Source organism: Telmatherina bonti (assembly GCF_933228915.1).
Source record: "Telmatherina bonti genome assembly, chromosome: 2".
NCBI lineage: Eukaryota > Metazoa > Chordata > Actinopteri > Atheriniformes > Telmatherinidae > Telmatherina > Telmatherina bonti.
In genome coordinates this window covers 24,699,374-24,720,826 of record NC_136620.1, presented here as the reverse complement: position 1 = coordinate 24,720,826, position 21,453 = coordinate 24,699,374, and the positions used below count along the sequence as shown (strand labels likewise).

Genomic DNA, 21,453 nt, shown 5'->3' with positions numbered 1-21,453 from the left:
CTTAAACCAGGCATTGTCATAAAAGTAACAGAAAACACATATGTGTGCTCTGATGATGTTTGTGTTTGTGTGAGACTGGACGGTATAACGTGAGGTGAAATGAAACTGTTTTATCACATCAGTGCGTCATACTATCAACAGTTTACATTAACATACCAAATGCACAGTGGCTGTGTAAAACATTGAAGAGATAGATATAATAGTGTGAAAATATCACATACATAAGCTAGTTAACTGTTAGTGTTATTACACTTATGAGGCTTTAATTGCACAGCTACAATCAGCACAGGAAAAAGTCAGATCTTTCATCTTACTTAAGGGTACTGTCTGCTCCATCACTGCTTTTTTTTCATATTAAAATTCACCTATTCAAATATTTATTGAATTTAACATTTTTGGAGTCACAAAATAATGATCTGTTTGAAGTAGAGAGGGGAATACTTTGCCTCTTCTGTGACTAATTAAGGTATTACCAATGGAACTGATAGAACAGGTGTCCCTCAATAAGTAGGATACCACAGATAAAGATATTTTACCACGTCGCTGAAAGAGGATATGTGTTGAACTGCGACACAGCTATGAAAATGAGATGAGCCTTCCCAACTGATCGAGGTTACAGAGAGCTGCCGCATGACAGCATCAGCGGTTGGCCTTCCAAGCTTCTTTCATCAACCAATTAACATGGATGAAATGCAAACACCAGCTCACAATGTTCAGAGTACTAACAGGTACATGCATACAAAAGCATCATGACATCGAACAAAAAGTAAGTCACAAGCTGACTGATTAAAATAGAAACAGCTGCAGGTAAGCTGACATTGTGCCCGAAACACATCTCCCCAGGTAAGAAACTCTGAAGTGTAGTGGAGTCTAAAACAGGCGATGTACTGTGTATGTCTCTGTCTCTCTGCCTTATGAACAATGCTGTAGACTAAGTTAAATGAGCAGAGTCCAGAGGCCGTTTAATGATGCCTCCAAAAGCAGTGTTCTGGGGTAGCTGAGATAATTGCACTGAGCTTAGCTGCAGACTAAAGGAAAGGGAGCCAACAATGACAGAAAAAAGGAAAGGAAATAAAATAAAGTCTATTCCGAGGCAAAGCAGCTCCTAAATTAAAATGCTAAACCCAGAGAAATGAATGCAATTAAACCCAAAAGCTATAATAAATAAAAACCAAACAAGACAAACAAAGACAGAGACATGACATAAACCAAGTGCACGGGGAGTGACAAGATAGAGCTCTCACTGTTCTAAATGATTTATCGCCTTTTAATATGACAAATCAAGACAGGCATCAGCAGTAATTTATTTTAAGACAGAATCTTGCAATGCAGCATTAACCTTGAAGAAGCCATGGGCAGCATTTCTCTGTCCAAGCCAGAAGGAAGTGTACTCAGGTATGTCCATGAAGGGGGCTTCCACCACCCGCTCATAGATCCTGAAAAACACATACGCAAAGGGGTCAAAACAGCTTAAAATAAAAAATGTAAAAGCAAACAAGCAAAAAAAAAACAACAACCTGCATGATATTTGTTCTATCCTGCAGGTCCTGCCCTTTTTAAATCCCACCGTTAACTTACTCCCCAAGGAATATATATACGGCCACATGCTTCCTGCAGCACACACGGGGACACCGTCTGCTTCTTTTATTGTGCCAAGGAGAATCACTCACAAACAACCACATTCCAGTCAACCAATACAGCAGGTGCACATATAATGCAAGTTTATTCAAGGTGTGCTTAACCTTCATCGGACATGAGAGACGACTAACTGAGGACAAAATGAAGAAGTCACAGTGAGAAAGTAAAGTCCCATAAACTTAGATTGCAAAACAACCTTACCAAACAAAAAACATTTAATAATTACCACTCTTTTTCTCTTGTCTATAATAGTTATTAAATGTTACGCTGTAAGTTGTTATAAAAAGAAAAAAGCCTTCAATGCATATTAAACTCAGATTTAAAGGGGTCAAGTAGGGTTTCCTGATCCAGCCGACCCATTACAGCTGATCCCTGTTGCAGTTCAGAACAAATATTAGTTTTAATGCATTATCAAGGTGAAGGACCTCCTCATTGTCTTAGATATATGCTGTATATGTATCGCTAACATCTTACCTGTTGCAGTCCACGTGTAATATGACATGAGAGGCGCTGACGGCCACAGAGACCTTGTGCCACTGGTCGTCAGCCAGGCTGTAAGGGAACACTTCAGTGTGGTCTTGTTGGCTTTTGGTGCGGTAATGAAGGCGCAACTCACTGCGCTGTCCACTGCTCTCAAGCTCCAGAAATCTAAAGAATAAGAGGCCTCAATTGTTTTTAAGAAGTGTACTTATATTCCTTTAATCTGCAACACTATTTAGAATTTAATCGCGTTAGCAACCAAACCAAGCCCAACATCAGCAACACACAACAATGGCCCACATGTAGCGGTTTAACTTTTTTACAATGGAGTATTAGTATTCAAGGAGAATCCTTTTCTCCACACCACTGAGATTCACCCAGCAGAGGGACACTAATGGAGGGAGCTGCCAGTACACACTCGTCACCTCTGCTTTTAAAGGCAGACTTATTTAAAGTAGAGTTCTTTGCCAGAAACATTATTCAAAAGAAAAATAGATGCTCATGCAAGTGTAGCAATGGAATTGATTTATCTGCAAACCACATCTAATAGATTTACTCTCCCCTAGCCATGCATGCACATTAATCCTGCCTCTATAAATGCACTCGCTTACATTTCTGATGTTGAATTAGTCCTTGTCACATTTCCAAATGAAATCATGCAGCGCTGCTTTATAGCATATGAATGGCTGAGAAAGCTAATCAGTAGTGGGGAAAGTCATTAACATCCCTGTGAGCTTCCTTCTCAGGACCGACTTTAATGTACAAACTGTTCAATCAGTGCATTATGTGAAACTCAGATTGCTGTTCTGATCATCCAACGGCTCAGCTACCCCAAACTAATGGAAACATTAACATACCAACTGCGGGTTTGCTCTCATCAGTTTTCAACTTACAATTACAGAGTTCATGCTTGCGTCTTTGATAGACTGTGAATGATACACTGACATTTAGGCTGATTTGCTTTGTGTATTCAACTACTGTGAAAAACGTCTAAATGCTTATAAAATATAAGATTGTAAGTGCACTGATATCACAAAATTGATAACAAAATTCTCTACCAGGTTTTCCTCCAAATACCCTCTTATGTGCTATTAAAAATGCACGTTTGTGCACTTAGTTTTGTGTTTATACCTGGCCATGCTATCAGTGTGTGTGTGTACCAAGACATGTGATAGCATGATGGCATGCACCGATCATACCTGTGCTCAGAGTGATGGATGGAGAGGATGACTCCAGAGTTGAGATGATCCTGTTTGAGGGTTGCCAGAACAGTAAACTCATTCTTGCCTTTAAGCTTCTGAACCATTTGCTCTGAGACATCCACAGGAGCTTTCACTTCCCTTGAGGATCCTAAAATGAGGACAGAAATTACAGGTATTAATTAAATTTAGTCCTAAATAAAAGTCTTTTTTTTCCTATCATAAATTTAAGAAAGTGTCTTTGCTGTCAATCATGAAACAGCTCGAAAAGAAAATACAGAAGATATGAAGACAACTAGCCATGTATGATACAACTGTTTGTAAAAACCTGGTTTATTATAATATGTTTTGCAGTTATGGACTCATAAAGACACAGGCAAAAATACAATCAGTTTAAATTATTCCCTGCTTTAAATCAAATAAATAACTTTGTTTATCATAGAATACAGTTAGATGATGTCGAACATCATTAATGTTTTATAACATTAACAGTTTTTTTTAAGAATAATCATTTAATTAACTGATTGGTAGGGAATACAGGATTTTTCTGTGCACTGTCCTTCAATCCGTATGCTTTTTTGCACCAAAAAGTATCTACTAGGAAGATATTGTGGAAGATATAATTCCTGTTTCAGAGGTGATCTCACATTCTGTCCTTTAAATTAGGTCACATAACTCTATTTAGCCATGCATATAAATGATACTGTGCTGAGAATTCTGCCTTTCCCTGAGCAGTCAGCATATTGCTCTCTGTGGATGGAAACACCTCCTTCCAAGGAATAAAACCTATTAAATTTAATTGTCATTTGATACTCCAGATGATCTATCAGAATTCTCACCACAGTAAAATATGATTAAAACTGGCTTAAAACTGCTGTTCTTCATAATGTACATATTTTACATTGTGTATTGTTTACTCGCCTCGACCAGTAAACAGTTGATGTTTCCAGCATAGAAATCCACATACATTTTTCTTCACTAATTAAAAAATCAGCAATAAACACAATAAACTCCCATATTGGCCTGAAAAATTATAATCATAACATTTTATAATTGTGCATATCTACTTTTAATACAGACTATAGCTAAATCACTACTGGTTACATAACATAATTTGCCATAATGATTAAGCTATTGCCTAAGATACTCAGGCAATGGTTTACAGGCCTGTTTATCCTCCATCCAAATGTTCTTTCTGTATCAAAAAAACTCTCTCTTTTCACAAAAAGAACCATTTATCTTACATGAGAAATATTTACAAGTAAACTTCACTTCTTGAGGATGCTTAGATCATTAAAAGTCTTCACATGATGTTGCATATCTTCTAGAAGTCAGTGGTGGAGAATGCAGTCTGCTCTGCAGCCATCTGTTGAGGCAGCAGCATCAGAGCCAGAGCCTCAAAGATGCTAAAGAAGCTGAAAAAGAGCCTGGCTGTGTGCTGAGGAGTACTTTGGCCCCCCTGGTCTGTGCAAAGATGAGTGTTGCATCAGATGACAAACACAAAAGACAACAAAGCAGACCATCTACATAACAAGTGAATTAACAACGAAGTCTCTTCAGTCAGAGGCTTCTGCAGCTTCACTGAACAAAGACTGTAAAAGGGTAAATCCAGGCCACAACAGTAGACTTAAACAGTGACTTTAAAAAAAAAAAAAAACCATATATTCTTGGACTATTCTAATGAAGTTCATCCTGTAACAATATCATTTCTCTCTGACATTGTTAAAATATCATTAATAAAGTTGTGAATAACAGGATTATTAAATGACATGCCAAATATTCCATCAGATAAATAAACCATTTCTTTTGGTTTAGTATTTATATATGAATCTGAGTACTTCATGAAAGAAATACTCCAGAAAGAATGATGACGTCAGACTCAATGGAACAGACTTTTTCTGTAAATTGTGTGTGTCATTACTTTGTAAGTTTCCTGTTCCAGCAATGTGTCCCCTTCTTTCTCTGCAGCTGATCTCTACGCTACTTTAATGGAAACATCAATAAATTATGACGTTTCTCAGAAGCAATCACATCAAAGGGTTCACTTCCAGCTATGGGTTGCATGCAAGATGCCCTGGCATACTTAAGCACTCCAGGAAGCTAGCATGGCAGGTTTTCCTCTGTGTATCAACATTAGTACCAGCTGGTAGGAGTATCCAATTAACCCACTGCGATGGCAAGAAGGATGGACGGCATATAAATATGAAATGCTTAAAATAATGAATGTATATATAGTAAATAATAAAACTATGCCATCATGAAGAGCATATTTCCAATCTGTTGTTATAATCTCAGTGCACACACACCATGGATGCTGTAACCTCTTCGTGATGAGGCTTATATGCCCATCAACAGCTTTTGTTTTTTTTTTTTTTTAGTCACTTCTGTCTAAAACAAACATGTTCTATAAATTTGTGCCTTGCAAAGAAGATGCACAGAGATTTTCATTAATTTTGCATCACTATTTGGGTATCGTCCCAGTGTCATTGGCTGAGGTGAGACAGATGGTTCAACGGCTGCAACAGCTTCAACTGGCAAAATCTGCTTAGTAACCAAATAGAAACACTGTTAAATATAATCTCAGAAATTCTTGGAAAATACTTTTCTTTTGATCCTAGTTTAAGATACAGATATGTTTCTTTTTTTATTTGATTTAGTGTTTCTAAGCTTTTCTTTTTAATAAAACTCAGTGTGCATAACCAGACTGCATTTTCTTTTAAGAAAACTCTTCCAGTTAAAGATATGATATGCCTTTGATCATGTGCGCTGGTGAGTAAATTACCACACCATGAGTGAACAAAGAGTACCACGACATCTCAATCATGAGCAAAATGAGCCCAGTAGGAGCAGGTGTCAGGGCGGGGCTCATATTGAGAGATGGTTGATGAAACAGGGGGGGGATGGTGAGGTCCAAGTGAACTCTACAGCTAGCCTTCTCTACAATTTAGTAGAACCTTTGACCTATAAGTGGATGACTTTCATCACCAGTCTTTACGCTTAAAGGCCAAAAGGTCATTGCAAATTGTAATTTGGGGGATTAAAGGGTGGTGACCTCAGCTCACTTACTTAGGAAGTAATAGTCTACACTGTGATATGAAGCCGTGATTTCAAGAATCAAGATAGGACAGCTAAAGCAGCACTTCTGGATGCCTTGCAAACATACACGAAAGAGCAGTGGATAAGCTTATGCTGCAATGTGCCACACAGCATTCCCTTTTGCCAAATCAATGTGGCCCTGCTGAGGGGGTCTTTGGTCGATTATCTATTGGCAGGCTCCTCGATGGGGCAGCCACCTGCTCCTAACGACCACTCTGATGTGAAATACTGACGCAAAGTAGCTGGAAAATGATTATCTAGGGCATTGAATTCTAATCAGCAAATTTTCAGTGAGGTAACATAGCTGTTGTCATCTATTTAAGTTGTTTGAAGGCTATGAGAACCAGCTGATTGTGGGGAAATGGTGCAGAGTTTTACTGGCTGACAAGAGATCTTTAAAAGCCTCGGGCTCAGTTGCGTCCCGAGGAAAAACAGCTTTGGGCTACAGAATAATCTTATCTCCTGGGCTTATTGTGTTTTAATAGCTACACTGAGGCTATGATTTCTATCCTACAGGTTCACCTTTAATCTAAGAGTGTCTAATGGTCTTATTTTGGCTGACCACCAATACACACACACTTGTTGTCACCCCCACACATTTCCATCACTGAATTGAAGGGTATTGGAAGTGTTGCAATCACTAGTTCACATGTTCAGCATTTAGAGCAGTTGCCATGCAGCAGAGCGTGAGAATCTAGCTGTACCAGAGGCCTTTTTTTTCCACATACCTTAATTCAGCTAACTACAATTACAAACTATATATGTGAAAATCTATAGTAACAGTACACAATAAAAATCACGTTTTCATCCTTTAGGCTCTGAAGACTGATAGAAATATATGTTGAGATGTTTTGTTTTAAATTTGTTTGTTTTCTGGAGGAAATTGTGCCTAAAGGCAGAACCACTGGTATCCAGTTTTGTCGGGGAATACTAAGGACTTTCAATTTGTAATTCAGTGGATTCTCGGATCAAAACAACACCTCTTACATCTTTGCAACATTTTGCTAATAAGAATTTTTTTTTTTTACCAGTTAAGGATATGTGAGGCATGAGATGTGTGAAAAACACAGAGCCAAGAATGATCTGATTACGCAAGCAGATCAAATCAGCAGACAAACTATGCAAAACTGCATGATGCATGTTTTTTTATTTTGAAAAGTAACTGTGCATTTTAAACAGGTCATTTAATTTAGCAGGCTGAGCACAGAGGGATATCGGTTACTCAAGAAAAAGTCTCTCCAGAGGAATTAGAACGATGAGAAACTCCCCACAGCAGCAAACCCCAAACCCCTCATTACTGCCAACACTCTCAGATGCAGCTGCAAAACAGGTGTAGACTACAACACACACAAACTATTACCACAGACACTTAGGCTAATCTGCAACTCCAAACACTTGAGATGTAATAGAATCGCAGATTGGTACATAACTCGGTTTTAAGTTCATGGTTCAGTATTTTTTAGGCCAGTAAGGGAACAAATGCAACACAGAAAATTACTTAAGTTTGGTGTAAACAGGTATATATGTAATGACATTTAAACAAACTTGTAAAAATATTCATTTAATTCAAAGTTCAATGTTTTCTTTTTAAAGTAAAACTTAAATTGCATGCCTGTTGCAAAAGATCAAGTAGCATAGTTGCAAGGCTATGACATATTTGGTTAATAAAAATTGTTTGAATGAGCAGACTTCTGTATCTGAACATCTGCATTCAAAATGAAAACGATTCAGCCATTTTACATATTTTATTTACTTTGGATAAAAGGCAAATAGAAGAAAGTCCATTTTCACAGCTCTCTAAAATAGCAGTGATTCAAATGCTGAAGGAGAAAAAAGGGTTCATGCAGTCTGTGTTGAATTTTGTGGTTCAATCACAGTTTATCCAGAATAAGTTTTCAGTGAAAACCACCATGCGCCTGCGAAGAGGGCGGCGCAAAAAAGAAAAACACATCAATAGAAATGGAGCAAACACACCACCAGAAACCTTTATGGAAGAATCTCCAAATGTTGGTCACTTCACCACCAGCACATAGTCCTATTCAGAGTTAATGGCAACCTAAATGGATTTTTATTTTACTTACATTGGCAGTTATGTTATCAAAAAAAAACCTGCAACACCAAATATTTTGTCGTGGAATTTAACAGATCTAGTTGGGCGTTGTACAACCATGAAAATGGGCAATCATGAAGTTCTTCAGATGTTTAATGGACACTATAAAAAACTTAATATGAAAAGTTCATAAGGGTTATTGTGGATTGCAGGAAAGGGAGACATTCAGGCTGACCTAGAAGTCACCACTATTGAAAGTAAATAAAATAAACATGCTTGAATAATTTTACAAAATCCTTACCAGGCTGAATATTCCCCCATAGTGGTGAAATAAAACACCCTGCAACACAGATCCTCAAACCTCCTCTTCGAGGGCCAGAGTCCTGCAGGGTTAAGAAGTTTCCCTGCTGCTACACATCTGACTCAGATTTACTAATTCCCCACTGTGTTGAGACTAGTGTGTTGCAGCAGGGAAACTTCTAAAACCCAAAGGAGACCACAATAACCAGGACCAAGGATCACTGTACGACAGTGAAACTGTACATCAAGTGCATTGATGTACAGTTTCATGCTGTCAGGGTACTTCAGCATGCTGTCAGGATACTTCTCTGCCCTTGACTCTGGAGGCATTAAAAGTGTAGTCAGATTATGCCTAAGTATGTCAGTGCAACAATTTTTATCCAGTTTCAGAAAACTAAGTTTAAAATGTTGTAGGGATTATAAGCATGAGAACAACCTGAAACAGAACAAATATTTAATAGAAAATATGGACTGACATACAAGCAACATGTTCTAGCCCCAATGAAGACCTTTGCAGAGTGCGCAGCCCCGGGAGACTGATGATCAGAACTACCACCAGAGAGGTGTCAGAGGCTTTTAGACAACAAATGCTGAATTCTGAAAACTTTCCCTAAACAGGTTTAAAAGATAAAAGATGGATGAAAGACTTGTTGCAGACTAACTGTTTTACTACACTAGTTTTACTGGACCCTTGCTGATGTAACAGGAGTGGTTCTGTTTCAGCACCATCTGCTTCTAGAGTGTAGGATGGCTTCAAAGAGAAATTCAATTCAACGCTTTATTTACCCCTGAGGGACAATTTAAAGGCATGTGGAGCAGCATCATTAGAAGGACAGACAGAAACATCAGAAAACATAAGGACATGGGGAAACATTAGGAGGGACAGGACTATGATATCTGAACAAAGTGGTGTCAGTGTTCAGAGCCGGACTGCTGTGAGGACTTTATCCTCAGACTTTGTAGCCTGTTATTGAAAACAGTCTAATCTACAGTTCTGATCATTGGACTCAGGATTAATAGTTTTTCAGTGATGTTTAGGTACTTAGAAAGGAGATTGATTAAAGATACATATTTATTTGCCATCTCTCACCCATGGAATATAATGAACTGAGTCAGAGAATTTGCAATCAAATTAGAGAATGTGTGATATCCACAACATTTTTTGTGTTTGTGTGTTTTCATTTAGTCCATACAGCTTTTGTTTTAGTTGTCGCTCTAAGAAAATGTTCATAATGTGCACCACACACAGCATACTAAACGGGTTCATTTGCAATCATTTCTGAAAGCAGTCTAAAAGCTTGAGTTAAAATGTAAATATGCCAATGACTTCGACCTGTAGAGCTGTGTTACATTGTATACAGGCAATTTGCATTTGTGAATCATCCCCCCACCCCGCTGTGTCTCTGCTCTTCTGGAACAAATACTAAACTGAGACAAGGGCACCTCCAGGACTGCTTGGGCCAGCAATTTCTCCCCAATTCTCAGATCGGCTCCTCAGTGACCGCCTGTCTGACATTCACACATACACAGAGCTAATGACAGCCTTCCAGCCACCCAACTGTATAACTGCCCCGAGGGGATGGAAATCTCTTTCTCTCCATGGTCACTGGGGCTCCTGTGTGGAGCACAGGATCAGGTTTGCCTCAGAACACAGCAAGCAAAAATGACTTTGACCTCAGGGAGTTGGGATAATGTCAGTCAAAAGATTGAAAAGACTTGGAAACTTCCTCTTTAAAAACATAAAAAATACCACAAAAAATAGTATGTAGATCAAGGTGAATACAAAAAATATATATTTACACACTCAAAGCTCAGCTAAGATTCTTATTAGATTAGCAATCAATCATTTTAAAAAAAACAGATGTTTAAGGGGGGTTTTTTGTGCACCACATAAATGTTTTCTTTAAGCAGCTTAGCTTTAGCTAAAGGGTTGTCCACCATGTGCTCTTTAAACATTTAATAGTTTATGTTAAACTTGGAATCTTCCACAAACTGAATTTTATTCTTTGGACTCTTTTAAGGACTTTGTGAAACTATACCTGTACTGTGGCTCTGCAAGAAAATGTTCTCTGTGGAAGTACAAAGAGGGAATTTTAGACTAAGAGGTCTTTAACTCAGAAAAACCCAACTGATCTGTCTGGCTCAGACTTTAAAAGCTTCATATTAGCTTAAGCTTAACTTTGGAGTGTGTTATTTCCCACCACTTACAGATTGACTCTCTATGTAGCCACAACTGGAAAGAGAGAAGGCTAAACTACTTTATGTGATAAGCATGTATCCTATAGATACAACAGCGCTGCTCCAAGGCAAGGGATGTACAGTATAACACTTCCAACAAAAAAGGTGAAAGAATGCGGATGACCTTTTTGTTGATTTAGTATTATCTTTTAAACTAAGCAACATGAGGTGACGTCATTTTGACCAGTTTCATCCAAAATTAGAGGAATTTTTCAAACTTAGCCTTTATTCAACCAGGTTAGACTCACAGAGATCCAAGATCTCTTTTGCAAGGTAGATCTGGCCAAAATGGCAACAGTGGAGTTGCATTAAACAGGAAACACTTAATAATGTACAACTTTAAAACTTGCTCATGTAAAACAAGTTCACATAAACAAGGTAGACTACAAGAACTTTAACGTCATTCAGTGTAACAAGGACTTGAACTACAAGTTGATATTATAATTTGTTAGAAATAGGTGCTGAAAAGCCAAATGCTTTATTGTCCAGTTTAGTTCGTCCTTTAGGGACAACAAGTTGCAGAGCATTCACAGATCAGAGACAGTGACTTCTGTGTATTCTTGTTAAAAGACAAGGAAACTAGGATGGAATGATACCAACAATGCTTTTGTAAAGGAACACATACAAATGACTGAGGTGCTGAGGACATAAAGACGTCCAGATAACCTTAGAACCGAGAGCACAATGGTTTGTAATGAATGTCAGTGCCACATGGTCCACACTGTCTGGCATGCTGAGACAATGAGCAAAAGCATTCGTATACAATCCATCTCCATAGTCAATAAGAGGCAAAAAGGTTGTTTCCATCCATTTCTGTTTCACAGAAAAGCAAGATTTATGTGTTATGCTGAAATCTCCACTAGTGCCAGGAGCTAAATGTTAAAATGCATTATTTTTCTCTCATGTGTTCATTATTCATGGTTTCACTGTTCAGTGGAAAATAAGCAAAGGCATATTTTGGGGATTTTTGGTACAATTTTAAAGGGATGAAAAAGGACCTTCCCAGAGGTTTCCGTCTATTTTCTTTGCAATATATTTCAGGTAAAGTCTGATATCCTGAGTTTTATTTAATATTTTAATGCATCCATCAATCCAGTTGACAACTCACATTGTTTGTCACAGAAAAACATAACATCAGCTAAATTTGGCTGTAGGGATGGTATTGATGAGGGTCTGCTATCCTCCATGTATACTGCTGACAAAAAAGGTTTGCGTTCCGTCAGATGAGAAGATTTTGCTTCTCATGGTTTGCATTTTATTCATGTGCCTGTTGGCATATTGTGTGCCAAAAGGCACATCTACCATCTCCACAAAGGAACTCTGGACCTCATTCATATTAACCATTAGCTTGTGGGTTATCTGTCTGAGCAAAGCCATTCATCACTAATTATTCATCGGGCAGATCACAGAATTCTGTTGATGTTTGCACACTTCTTTTAATTTGGAATTAAAGACACTGTTGTATTTTAAAGAGCTTCAAATGCTGCTGAAATCTTCCTGCATTCTTCCCTCGAGCTCACGGCTTAATTTTCACATGATGTGAAATATCAAACATGAGATTTCATGATGACAGATGTGTGTGCCTGATAAATTATGTCCATTAAATCCATTTAGCCTATTTGATTTGTGTCAAATATTATTAGCAAAGACTACTGGTAGCAGCAGGATGGCTGTGTGTAGATCAATGAGAAAAAATAAATCCACTTCTTTAAGTTTGTCACATTACAAAATGTGACACATGATGCTGAAATGGTGGAAAAAAAATATGATAAATGCTGCCTTTTGGTACATTTATTTCAACAAAACCTGAAATTTGAACACTGCGGGTATCATAGCCAGGTACTTCCTCAAAACAGATATCAATGATCAGCATCATGGGATGCAGGTTTGTTAGCTCATATTAAGGGCAAATTGTCTGAATATTTTTTTATTTCTCTCTCATGTTTAAGTCCAAAACCACTAAAGTGAAGTCTTAAAAATGGTTTATTTGCTACTGCTTGTGAAGCTAGTTTCACAACATTAAGAAATAGCTATAATCACTCAAAAACTCCCACAAGTGGCATGTTTACCCCTGTATTGTTTCAACATTTCTTTTAAACATCACTGTAAGGACCAATAAATCCATGAGGATGTTCTTTGTACTCATATTTCTAACCAGAAGCTACTTAAAGTAATTTGTTGTAGACACATTAAAAAATAAATTAATATGTTTTATGTTAACATTTGAAATTTTGCCCCGTACTAAACACAATATTTTAATATTTTCAATTATTTCAGTTAATATCTCCATTTTTAGCCACCAAAGCTTCCATTTAAAACACTGCAGGACAAGTAGCTCTGCAGCTTCTGAATTTATTCAGCACGGTGAAGGTGAAGAGTCATGTTGCATGGGCCTGAGCCCAAACACGGGTTTGACAGTCACTATCGCAGCATGTTAGGGGAGAGTCTTTATTAGAAACACATCTATGGTCTAAACACTAATCCAGGACGATAAACTGACAGTCATACACAGTCACAGTCGCTTTTCTCTTCACGCAGGTGCACAAGAAAGCACACACACACACAGAACATGGCTGTATTATAGATGAGTCTCTTCCATCCCATTACACTTAACCATCACTGCAGTCAGCGACATCATCATCACAACAAACAGAGAAACACCTCACTGACAGTGATTCACTTTCTCTCACTCTCTCTCTCTCACACACACACACACACACACACACACACACACACACACACACACACACACACACACACACACACACACACACAGAAACACACACAGATGCAGTTACAGCTGCTGAAATGATGCTTCTAAACTCTGCTGCTTGGACTTCTGATGAGTTTGGTTCATATCCTTGTTGCTAGAGAGGATGAGAGACTGGGTGTCAGTGTGTTGGGGGAGGGGAGGGCTTCTGGGTGTGGCCCCTTTCTTTTTGTTTATACAAAGCGATATCTGGTTTTCTAGGTATTGAAAACTGTGGGGGAAGTGCTAATGACGTGATAATTCTGTGGTGAGGCTGTGCATCACCTGGCATCGGGACATTAGAGCAACGTAGCCTGGGGGGCTTTTCTCTCTCCCTATGCGGCCCGTCTCTGAGGTCCACCTCTCCTAATGCCATGTAATGTAGCACTGACAGCTACCTTCAAAAGCATCAGCAGGGGTGTGCTAAAAAAGCAATCCCCCGAATCCACACTGCGTTTCTTTTTTTTTTTTTTTTTTTTTTTTTGTCACAGGCGTACAAAAATAAACATACTTTGGTTGATTGAGATACGACGTCATCGGGCACAGCCATATGCACATATACAATTCAGATTTCAACACTGTAAATTACAATCTTTCCCGGCTACCTCTCTTTCAGCTCTTAGCAACTCCACCCCTCCTCCTGTTTTCACCCAACACCCAGAGATAACAGCCTTCCCTTCGGGCAGGCAGGCGGTGGTAGGGACAGCCATGGATATGTTCTGCCTACTATCTAATGAGCGTCGGAATGTCACTGTGGGCCCGTCTGCTGGTCCCAGCCAGCAAAGCATCCATACATGAGGTATCAACACACTCTATCAAACATCTGGCAGACAGCTTTCTCATTCCTGCCTTATACCAGCTTCCTTCTCTCCGCATCTCCTCACAATATGCCTCTCCCTGTCTGTTTCTGATAACAAACAAGCAAATGCCCAGGTCTGCTCTGCCGGTGTAGCTCTGCCTGTCTCCCCCTCATCCGATAGCTCTGACTTAACACAGACATCCCAAATGAAGGATGGAGGCGAGTTCTGCCATAAATAACACACCGCCTTGTCTGTCCGGGTGACTGCATGTACTTAGAAAAGGGAATCCAGAGAAATAGGGGGCTGATGAAGGAAAGGTGCAAGTCGCACAACAACAGTCATTTTCATATGGTTACAAAAACAGCAGGAGTTTTTTGGGGTTTTTTTTTAACATCTGTCTTTTTTTTTATCTCTACTTATTTTACGTCATCCTCTTCGTCTCTTTCTGCCCCTTAAATATCTGATTGGGCACCAGTGTTGTCTACACGGCCTGCCTTAACAGAGGTGCTGGACTTGCTGCACCATGCAGAAGTGCTGCTTTCTCAGCGGCTGTACTGGCAGATTGGGAGATATTTGCAAAGCAGGCGGGAAGAAATATCGACAAAAGATTGTGGTGTTTCTCTCAGCCAAAACAACACTTTGGCACATAGAATGATTCTTGGGAAGATTATTATTTCACCTGATCCCTGGTTTTACTACTGATCTCAAAGCCAAAAGCAATTTCCTTTGTTGCTACTTTTGTCTGAGTTGTGATATGCATCTCAGTTCCTGTGAAGGAGCTGATAAGAGAATCATTTGGATTGTAATGAATGTCTGACTTCAGTTGCCGAGATATAATACTGGCAAAAATTAAAATGAATACAAATTCATGTGAAAGTCAAGCACTACAGCAGCACTGTAATCTCCATTTTGCACAGTTCCATTTACTAAATACCATAGATAACACATTTAGCCTACACAGTGCTCTACAATTGAAAACATGGACATATGACTCACTCTCTGCGTTTATATTTTGGGAAAGAAAAACCATCCAAGCTACTGACACCCTCTAAAGAAATCACAAATGGATAAATTCTAGCCTAAGGCATGTTTATTCACTAGGCTCATGTAATATATCTTTGTTAAACACAGGATTTAGTCACTGCCTAATCTAATTAAATTCACTTATTCCACAGTACTTTTACACAATCAGTTTCCCACCCACTGGCTGCCCTCATCATCCCTCTTTTCCGTGACCTAATATTACCTATTGTTCCAGCAGGTGGAAGGCCTCCAAAGCACATTCATGTTACAGAAGAAGACTGAAAATCCATCTTCTATGCTGATGCACAAACAGTTAGCAGTTTCATAAGAGTTTTTACATCTGTTTAAAGGATGTTATTAATGGATCATGCTGCAGCACACTTGCAAGTTGCACAAACAGATAGAAAAGAGTAAATGTGGTAATTCTCATAACAGGATGCAGTCAGCATAGCTTCACATGTGAACAGCCTCTTGTGGACACATTTAACTTCAGACAGAAATAGAGTGAATGTGTGTTTCAGTACCTTGGAAGTGGAAAGCTCTAGACTCGCTGTGGAAGCCCTGGACCTGAGTAACTCCATCAAAGCCTTCTCCAAGCATTAGTTCATCAAACACGTTGATGCGCAGGGCAGGGTCAACCCCAAAACCTACAACTTCTTCACAAACACAAACATTATTAGCCAACTGATGTCATCAGCAGGAGTGGACATCATACAAATCCTGCAAGTGTCAGAGGATCAGGTAGGTCCAGATCAGCTACTGCTTAGAAGCACTTAGGAATTTTTTTACACAGAATAACAGGCTCTCTAACAAGAATGTCCATCAGTGTCTGATCTTTAACGCTACATGTTGCAAGAGATTGTTTCTGTGAAATCTATGACAGCCATGGTGCCCTACCTGAGGAGGTGCAACATATGCAGAAAACCAGAAATAGCTGTAATAATCCCATGATGAGTGTAGGGTTTTTTTTCCCTCTATGTTTTTTTTTTTTTTTTTTAAATTAGTCCATGTTTTATCCACTTCCGAGAGACGGCGTTGTTCAGTTACAGGCGACTGATGTATCAGCCTCGCACAAGGAGCTATTACCAATCCCAAACGCTGAGCGGAGGCATCATCACAACTTCAGATGCCCAGTGATGCAAAGAGAAGAAAATAAATATTTCTTTTAAGAAAAGAAAAGGCGAATCCAGTTAAGACACAAAGAAAAAAAAATAGCAATGATGCGGAAATTACTCCATGAAAAGCAAGGTCTGCTCCATCAGCATCCGCAGTACAGGTGGATGACAGGGCGCGAGCTGCTCAGCTCAACAGACGCTCCTACAGCAGCGAGAGAGAGAACTGCGACCACTGAGAGGGGAGGAGTGGAAACAGGGAAGAGAATAGAAACCCTTCAAAGAGGGGGGGAGCAGGGGAAACGGGGGCAACAACCCCCCCTAGTGGTGAAGACGTCTCTTCTGCAGTCAAGTCTGGCTCTATCTAACTGACATCAAGGGAAGATTGTCATTTTGCAGTATAACAGGGCTGTAAAAAGTGTATTCCCTCATAGTCGATGAAGGCATTTTATTGAGAGAATAGTTATTTCTGAGAAAAATAGCTGGGGTTCTTTCATCAGTTAGTGACTATCAGTGCAGGACAGTAGGGTAGTGAGGAATTCTAGGAAATTGCTCAACTTAGATTTAAAAAAAAAAAAAAAAAAAAAGAGTTAAGAGAATCCATTCTACAAATGTGTTCTAAGACAAACTTTTCTTTTTAAACATCATTTGAAATAACAGTTATGTATACAAGAAGAGGTAGAAGAAATTTTAACAAATGTATTATTATGTAACAGTTGCAGGAATAAAATATGCTGCTCCTTTCTCTGGCTGCAGTCTGTTTATATCATCAGATATGAGAGGGTCTGTTTTAAGACAAGCCCTGGTTTTCTTCTCACTGTCACCACAGTTTATAATGCCTGACCTGTGGTTTTTAATGCTTATGCCTGACAAACTTGTTTATTAATCTATAAATCTAACAAGTTAGATTTTAAAACCTAATCTAACCATCTTCCACTGGAAGAAAAAGTTTTTAAAAAATTTAATATGACAAAAAAAATGTCAAACTTTCAAAGGACCCCATCTGAAAAGCTGTTTCTTTTCTGACTGTCATGTGAGTCATATTCATTAACACCAAAACTCTATAATGCATGTATTTGTGTGCTCATTGGTTGTAAATTGTAACTTCTCTCTGGGATAAATAGGTATTGTTAATTTAATTTCATGTACAAGTGCATGAAAAACTAAATTGTATGCCTGAGTAAAATATTGCTCATTAAGATAGTGTAAGACAAAAAACAGTGAGTTAGATATAGCAGGAGAATGAGAAAATGTCCTATGAAGTTCACCAATAGCAAAATGCAGCAAGAAACTAAATGTTTATGCAAATAACAAGTGCCGAAAGATAAATAAAAAATAAAAATAAACATTAGCTTAAATGTCAAATTATAAAGAAGCAACCTTGTGGTTTTTTGCTGAATAGGCACATTTCATTTTCATTTTGAACTCCCATGCCAGCTAGCATGCCACATTAGCATGCTAATTTATTTTCTATGTATTTCTGAGTCCATAACGTCCAAACTCTTTAAATACAAAGGGTCACTCTCCTGATGAGAATTCAACTAAATCTAAAGAACACAATACCAAATGACAACCTAGAAGATGAACACCAAGAAAAGTAAATGTAATGTATTGTATAAAGCTAAATTAGGCCTATTTCTAAGCAGCAGCAGGATTTAGCTGCTTTACTAGCAGCTGCATGGTTTGTCCCTAAAGTTTGATGATGTCAGATAAATTGTCAAGGTCACGTGGAGGGAGTCAAAAGTTTATTGAACTGATATGTAAATTGGTGTGAAACCGACTCCTATTGGCTCATTGCAGCTGGTGTTACAGCTTTCCCATCCCTGTGTGCTTGGTTGTTTGTTTTGGTTTGACGTTGATGGGCTTCGTTACTCCTCTTCCAAACCTTTACTCCTCTTTCAAACCATCTGTCTTCCTATGAAGAGTAGAGCTTGATGGAGAAAATGCCAATTGGCTGAATGTAATAAATTTACCTGCTTGTCATTTGTGCTGAAACTGCTCTTTAAGTGGCGTGACCATATGTATGCCATTTCATTTTCTCAGTTAGTTAAGTCATCTGGTAAAACAGAAGTTTAGGGTTTTTTTTTCCAGCAGGTGGTAAGGAAATTTAAATGAAGTGCATGACTGCCTTTGTGACTCAGGCTTTCTGTTGCCTTTTAATATAGCACAGATGCTGTTTAGTTGAAATATCTGTTTAGACTCATCTCTAATCTTCTTCATCCATGGGACATATTCCTATTTTATATATAATCACAAACATTCGTTTTTTGTTTTTTTTTCATAGTCAGATTTTCCCTTAATCTTAATCAGTTCCCGGCCACATGGACATGAACTGAAAAATTTCTATAAGAATTTTTCAAGGGCAAAACAAAATCCAAAACAAAATGTGGCCAATCCCTGGATCACAGAGAAAGTGTTTTTCTGGCTGTGTTCGTCTGCTGAAGTAGCGTGGACAAGTGAACACCAGCAGATATTACTCTGGGGACAGATCCAGACTTTGTGTGGTACAGATTTGTCCTGCCAATGCCACAGTAACATCAATATATGTGATATACCAGTATGTGTTGTCTCTGTAATTGCAGTTAATTTTGTTATGATTCATGCAAGGCACACTGGCTTTGGCAAATATGTCATCTGTTAGCAGCTGTGAAAGATCATTCTTACGTCCACAGGGTGGCTAATGGCTGGCTTTTGTCAATAAGACAAAAGCAAGCAAGGGCCCTTCATGCAGCGTCACATCTGCTGTGTGAGTGGGGCTCCAACCCTCTATTCATTATTAATAACACTGCATTTCTTCTGGGTCCAGACACAGGAAATGTAATTACTTTGTATTGCCCACTAGTTGTCATTTCCTAAAGTGCCATCAGGAAAATATGAGTCATTAAAGCATGCGGCTAGCAAAAATGAAAAGTAATAAATGTACAGGGTACAGCACACGTCGACTCTTCAGTTGTGCATGTACGTGCACATAAAATCTCTTAGGGCAAGGGCAAAGCAACAGTGGAGGGCATTTTTTCATTCCTAAAAGGAACCAGATGGGTGATACATTACAAAGCTCTCAGGGGCTCGGTTACTTTGGCCATGAGACCACCATATAGATACACTAATGCCATAGACTAAATACAATCACTTGAAGGAACTCTTCCAGGATTTCAATCAAAGAAGAAAACTGGTCGGTTGTTCCAAAAGGGCTCTTCTGGGATTAATTTGTTGCTTAATTTTCCTGTTACACTGACCTTGCCAACTTCTACATGGACATTCATGAATCATATCAAAACTTGAACGTTTCATTGCAGCAGCCTACGAAGTAATGTGTTTAAAAGTCATGGTCTGACACTTTTGAATTAATTTAGAAAAAATCTCTCTTAATTAAAGCTGTCAGTTCGTAGCTGCACAAGTCCAAGTTTAGATGATGCAACTAGACAGCCATGGGTATTTGATGATTCATTTCTAGGCATTAGATGCCTGTTCTGATAAGAAAGCAGAAGGCTGCAACAACTATAAAAACTAACAAGAAGCAGCATCATTTTATCATTTATTTTACACTACTAAAATGGAGAAAGCTTTCAGTCTCTCAGTGCCATCTGGTGTGCATGGTTATAAACTGCAGCTACATAATCACAGTGTTGCAGTACTGAGGTCTCACAGACAGTGTCCTCCTTGGGTCATTTCAAGTCCAAGCATGAAAAGACCTGATTGATATGATAAACCAAAGGAAAACTGAGCTCCTTTAAGAACACAAATTATATAGGCTACTAAATGATATTTAAGGGGGATAATGTCTGGATGTGGTGAATGATGGAGGGGAGGAAAGGCCATTTCAACCTGCTGGTACTGTATCACTACTGGAAGAACAGACTCAACAACTAGTTTCTCCACTACACATTTAGCAGTAAAGATTCTGATTGGGTCTGAAGGTGGCGTTAGCCTTTTGAAGCTGCTGCTGTGAACTCTTACATGGTTAAAAGTGCTCCAAATAAGAATGAGAGAGTATATATCCAAGAAGAGAAACTCACCAGAGAATGCTGTAAAGCATGTTTTAAAAAAAAAAAAAAAAAAAAAAAGCCTGTATGCCCACTTATCCCCTTTACCTAAAAGAAACAGGGAAAAAAAAAAAAAAACATTATTCACAACATCCAGTCAACTATCCAAGCATGAAATTAGTAGTCGAATCATTATCCAATTTATCACATAAAGCGAAGACAAAGACTTGGCTCTGATGTGTACTTTCTGCTCAGATTGAGCAAGCTGATTGGACAGGGGTGGACAGTACAGGTGGACAATGACCCACAATATCATGCAGAAGCAACATAGACACTTCTGCAGGTAAAAAGTTAAATGCTTCATTATATTCATGTCAGTTATGAGTTATAATTTCTGAGGATATGTGAACAAAACAAAAATAAAGCCACAGTAAATTCAATTCAATTCAATTCAACTTTATTTATATAGCGTCAAATCACGGCAATGCCATCTTAAGACGCTTTACAGACAGAGGGGAAAACATAATGAAGGCCAATTCATAACAGCCTATATAAGGAAACCAACAGATTGAGTTGAGTCCAACTCAATCTCCCATCCTGAGCAAGCACACTGGCAACAGTGGGAAGGAAAAACTCCCTTTTAACAGGAAGGAAACCTCCGGCAGAACCCGGCTCAGGACAGGCAGCCATCTGCCTCTGCTGTGTGGGGGGAAGAGGACAGAAAGACAACAGACAACAGGAACTGCTACTCCCGGCCAGGGAGACCTGCTGAGACAGGAGACATA

At 38.7% G+C, this 21,453-nt stretch overlaps 1 protein-coding gene across 1 annotated transcript in view; it reads right to left on the bottom strand.

Moving 5' to 3' along the window:
- nell2a (neural EGFL like 2a) overlaps nt 1–16,522 on the bottom strand; it is a gene marked incomplete at its 5' end in the record, with an annotated part of 83,319 nt that extends 66,797 nt beyond the window's left edge. The window contains 5 exons of the mRNA XM_079256066.1: nt 1,340–1,436; nt 2,113–2,286; nt 3,318–3,468; nt 16,098–16,226; nt 16,471–16,522. Coding sequence (XP_079112192.1) covers nt 1,340–1,436; nt 2,113–2,286; nt 3,318–3,468; nt 16,098–16,226; nt 16,471–16,522 — 603 coding nt within the window. The remainder of the gene's footprint in view (nt 1–1,339; nt 1,437–2,112; nt 2,287–3,317; nt 3,469–16,097; nt 16,227–16,470) is intronic.
- Between the last annotated feature and the right edge of the window lie 4,931 nt (nt 16,523–21,453).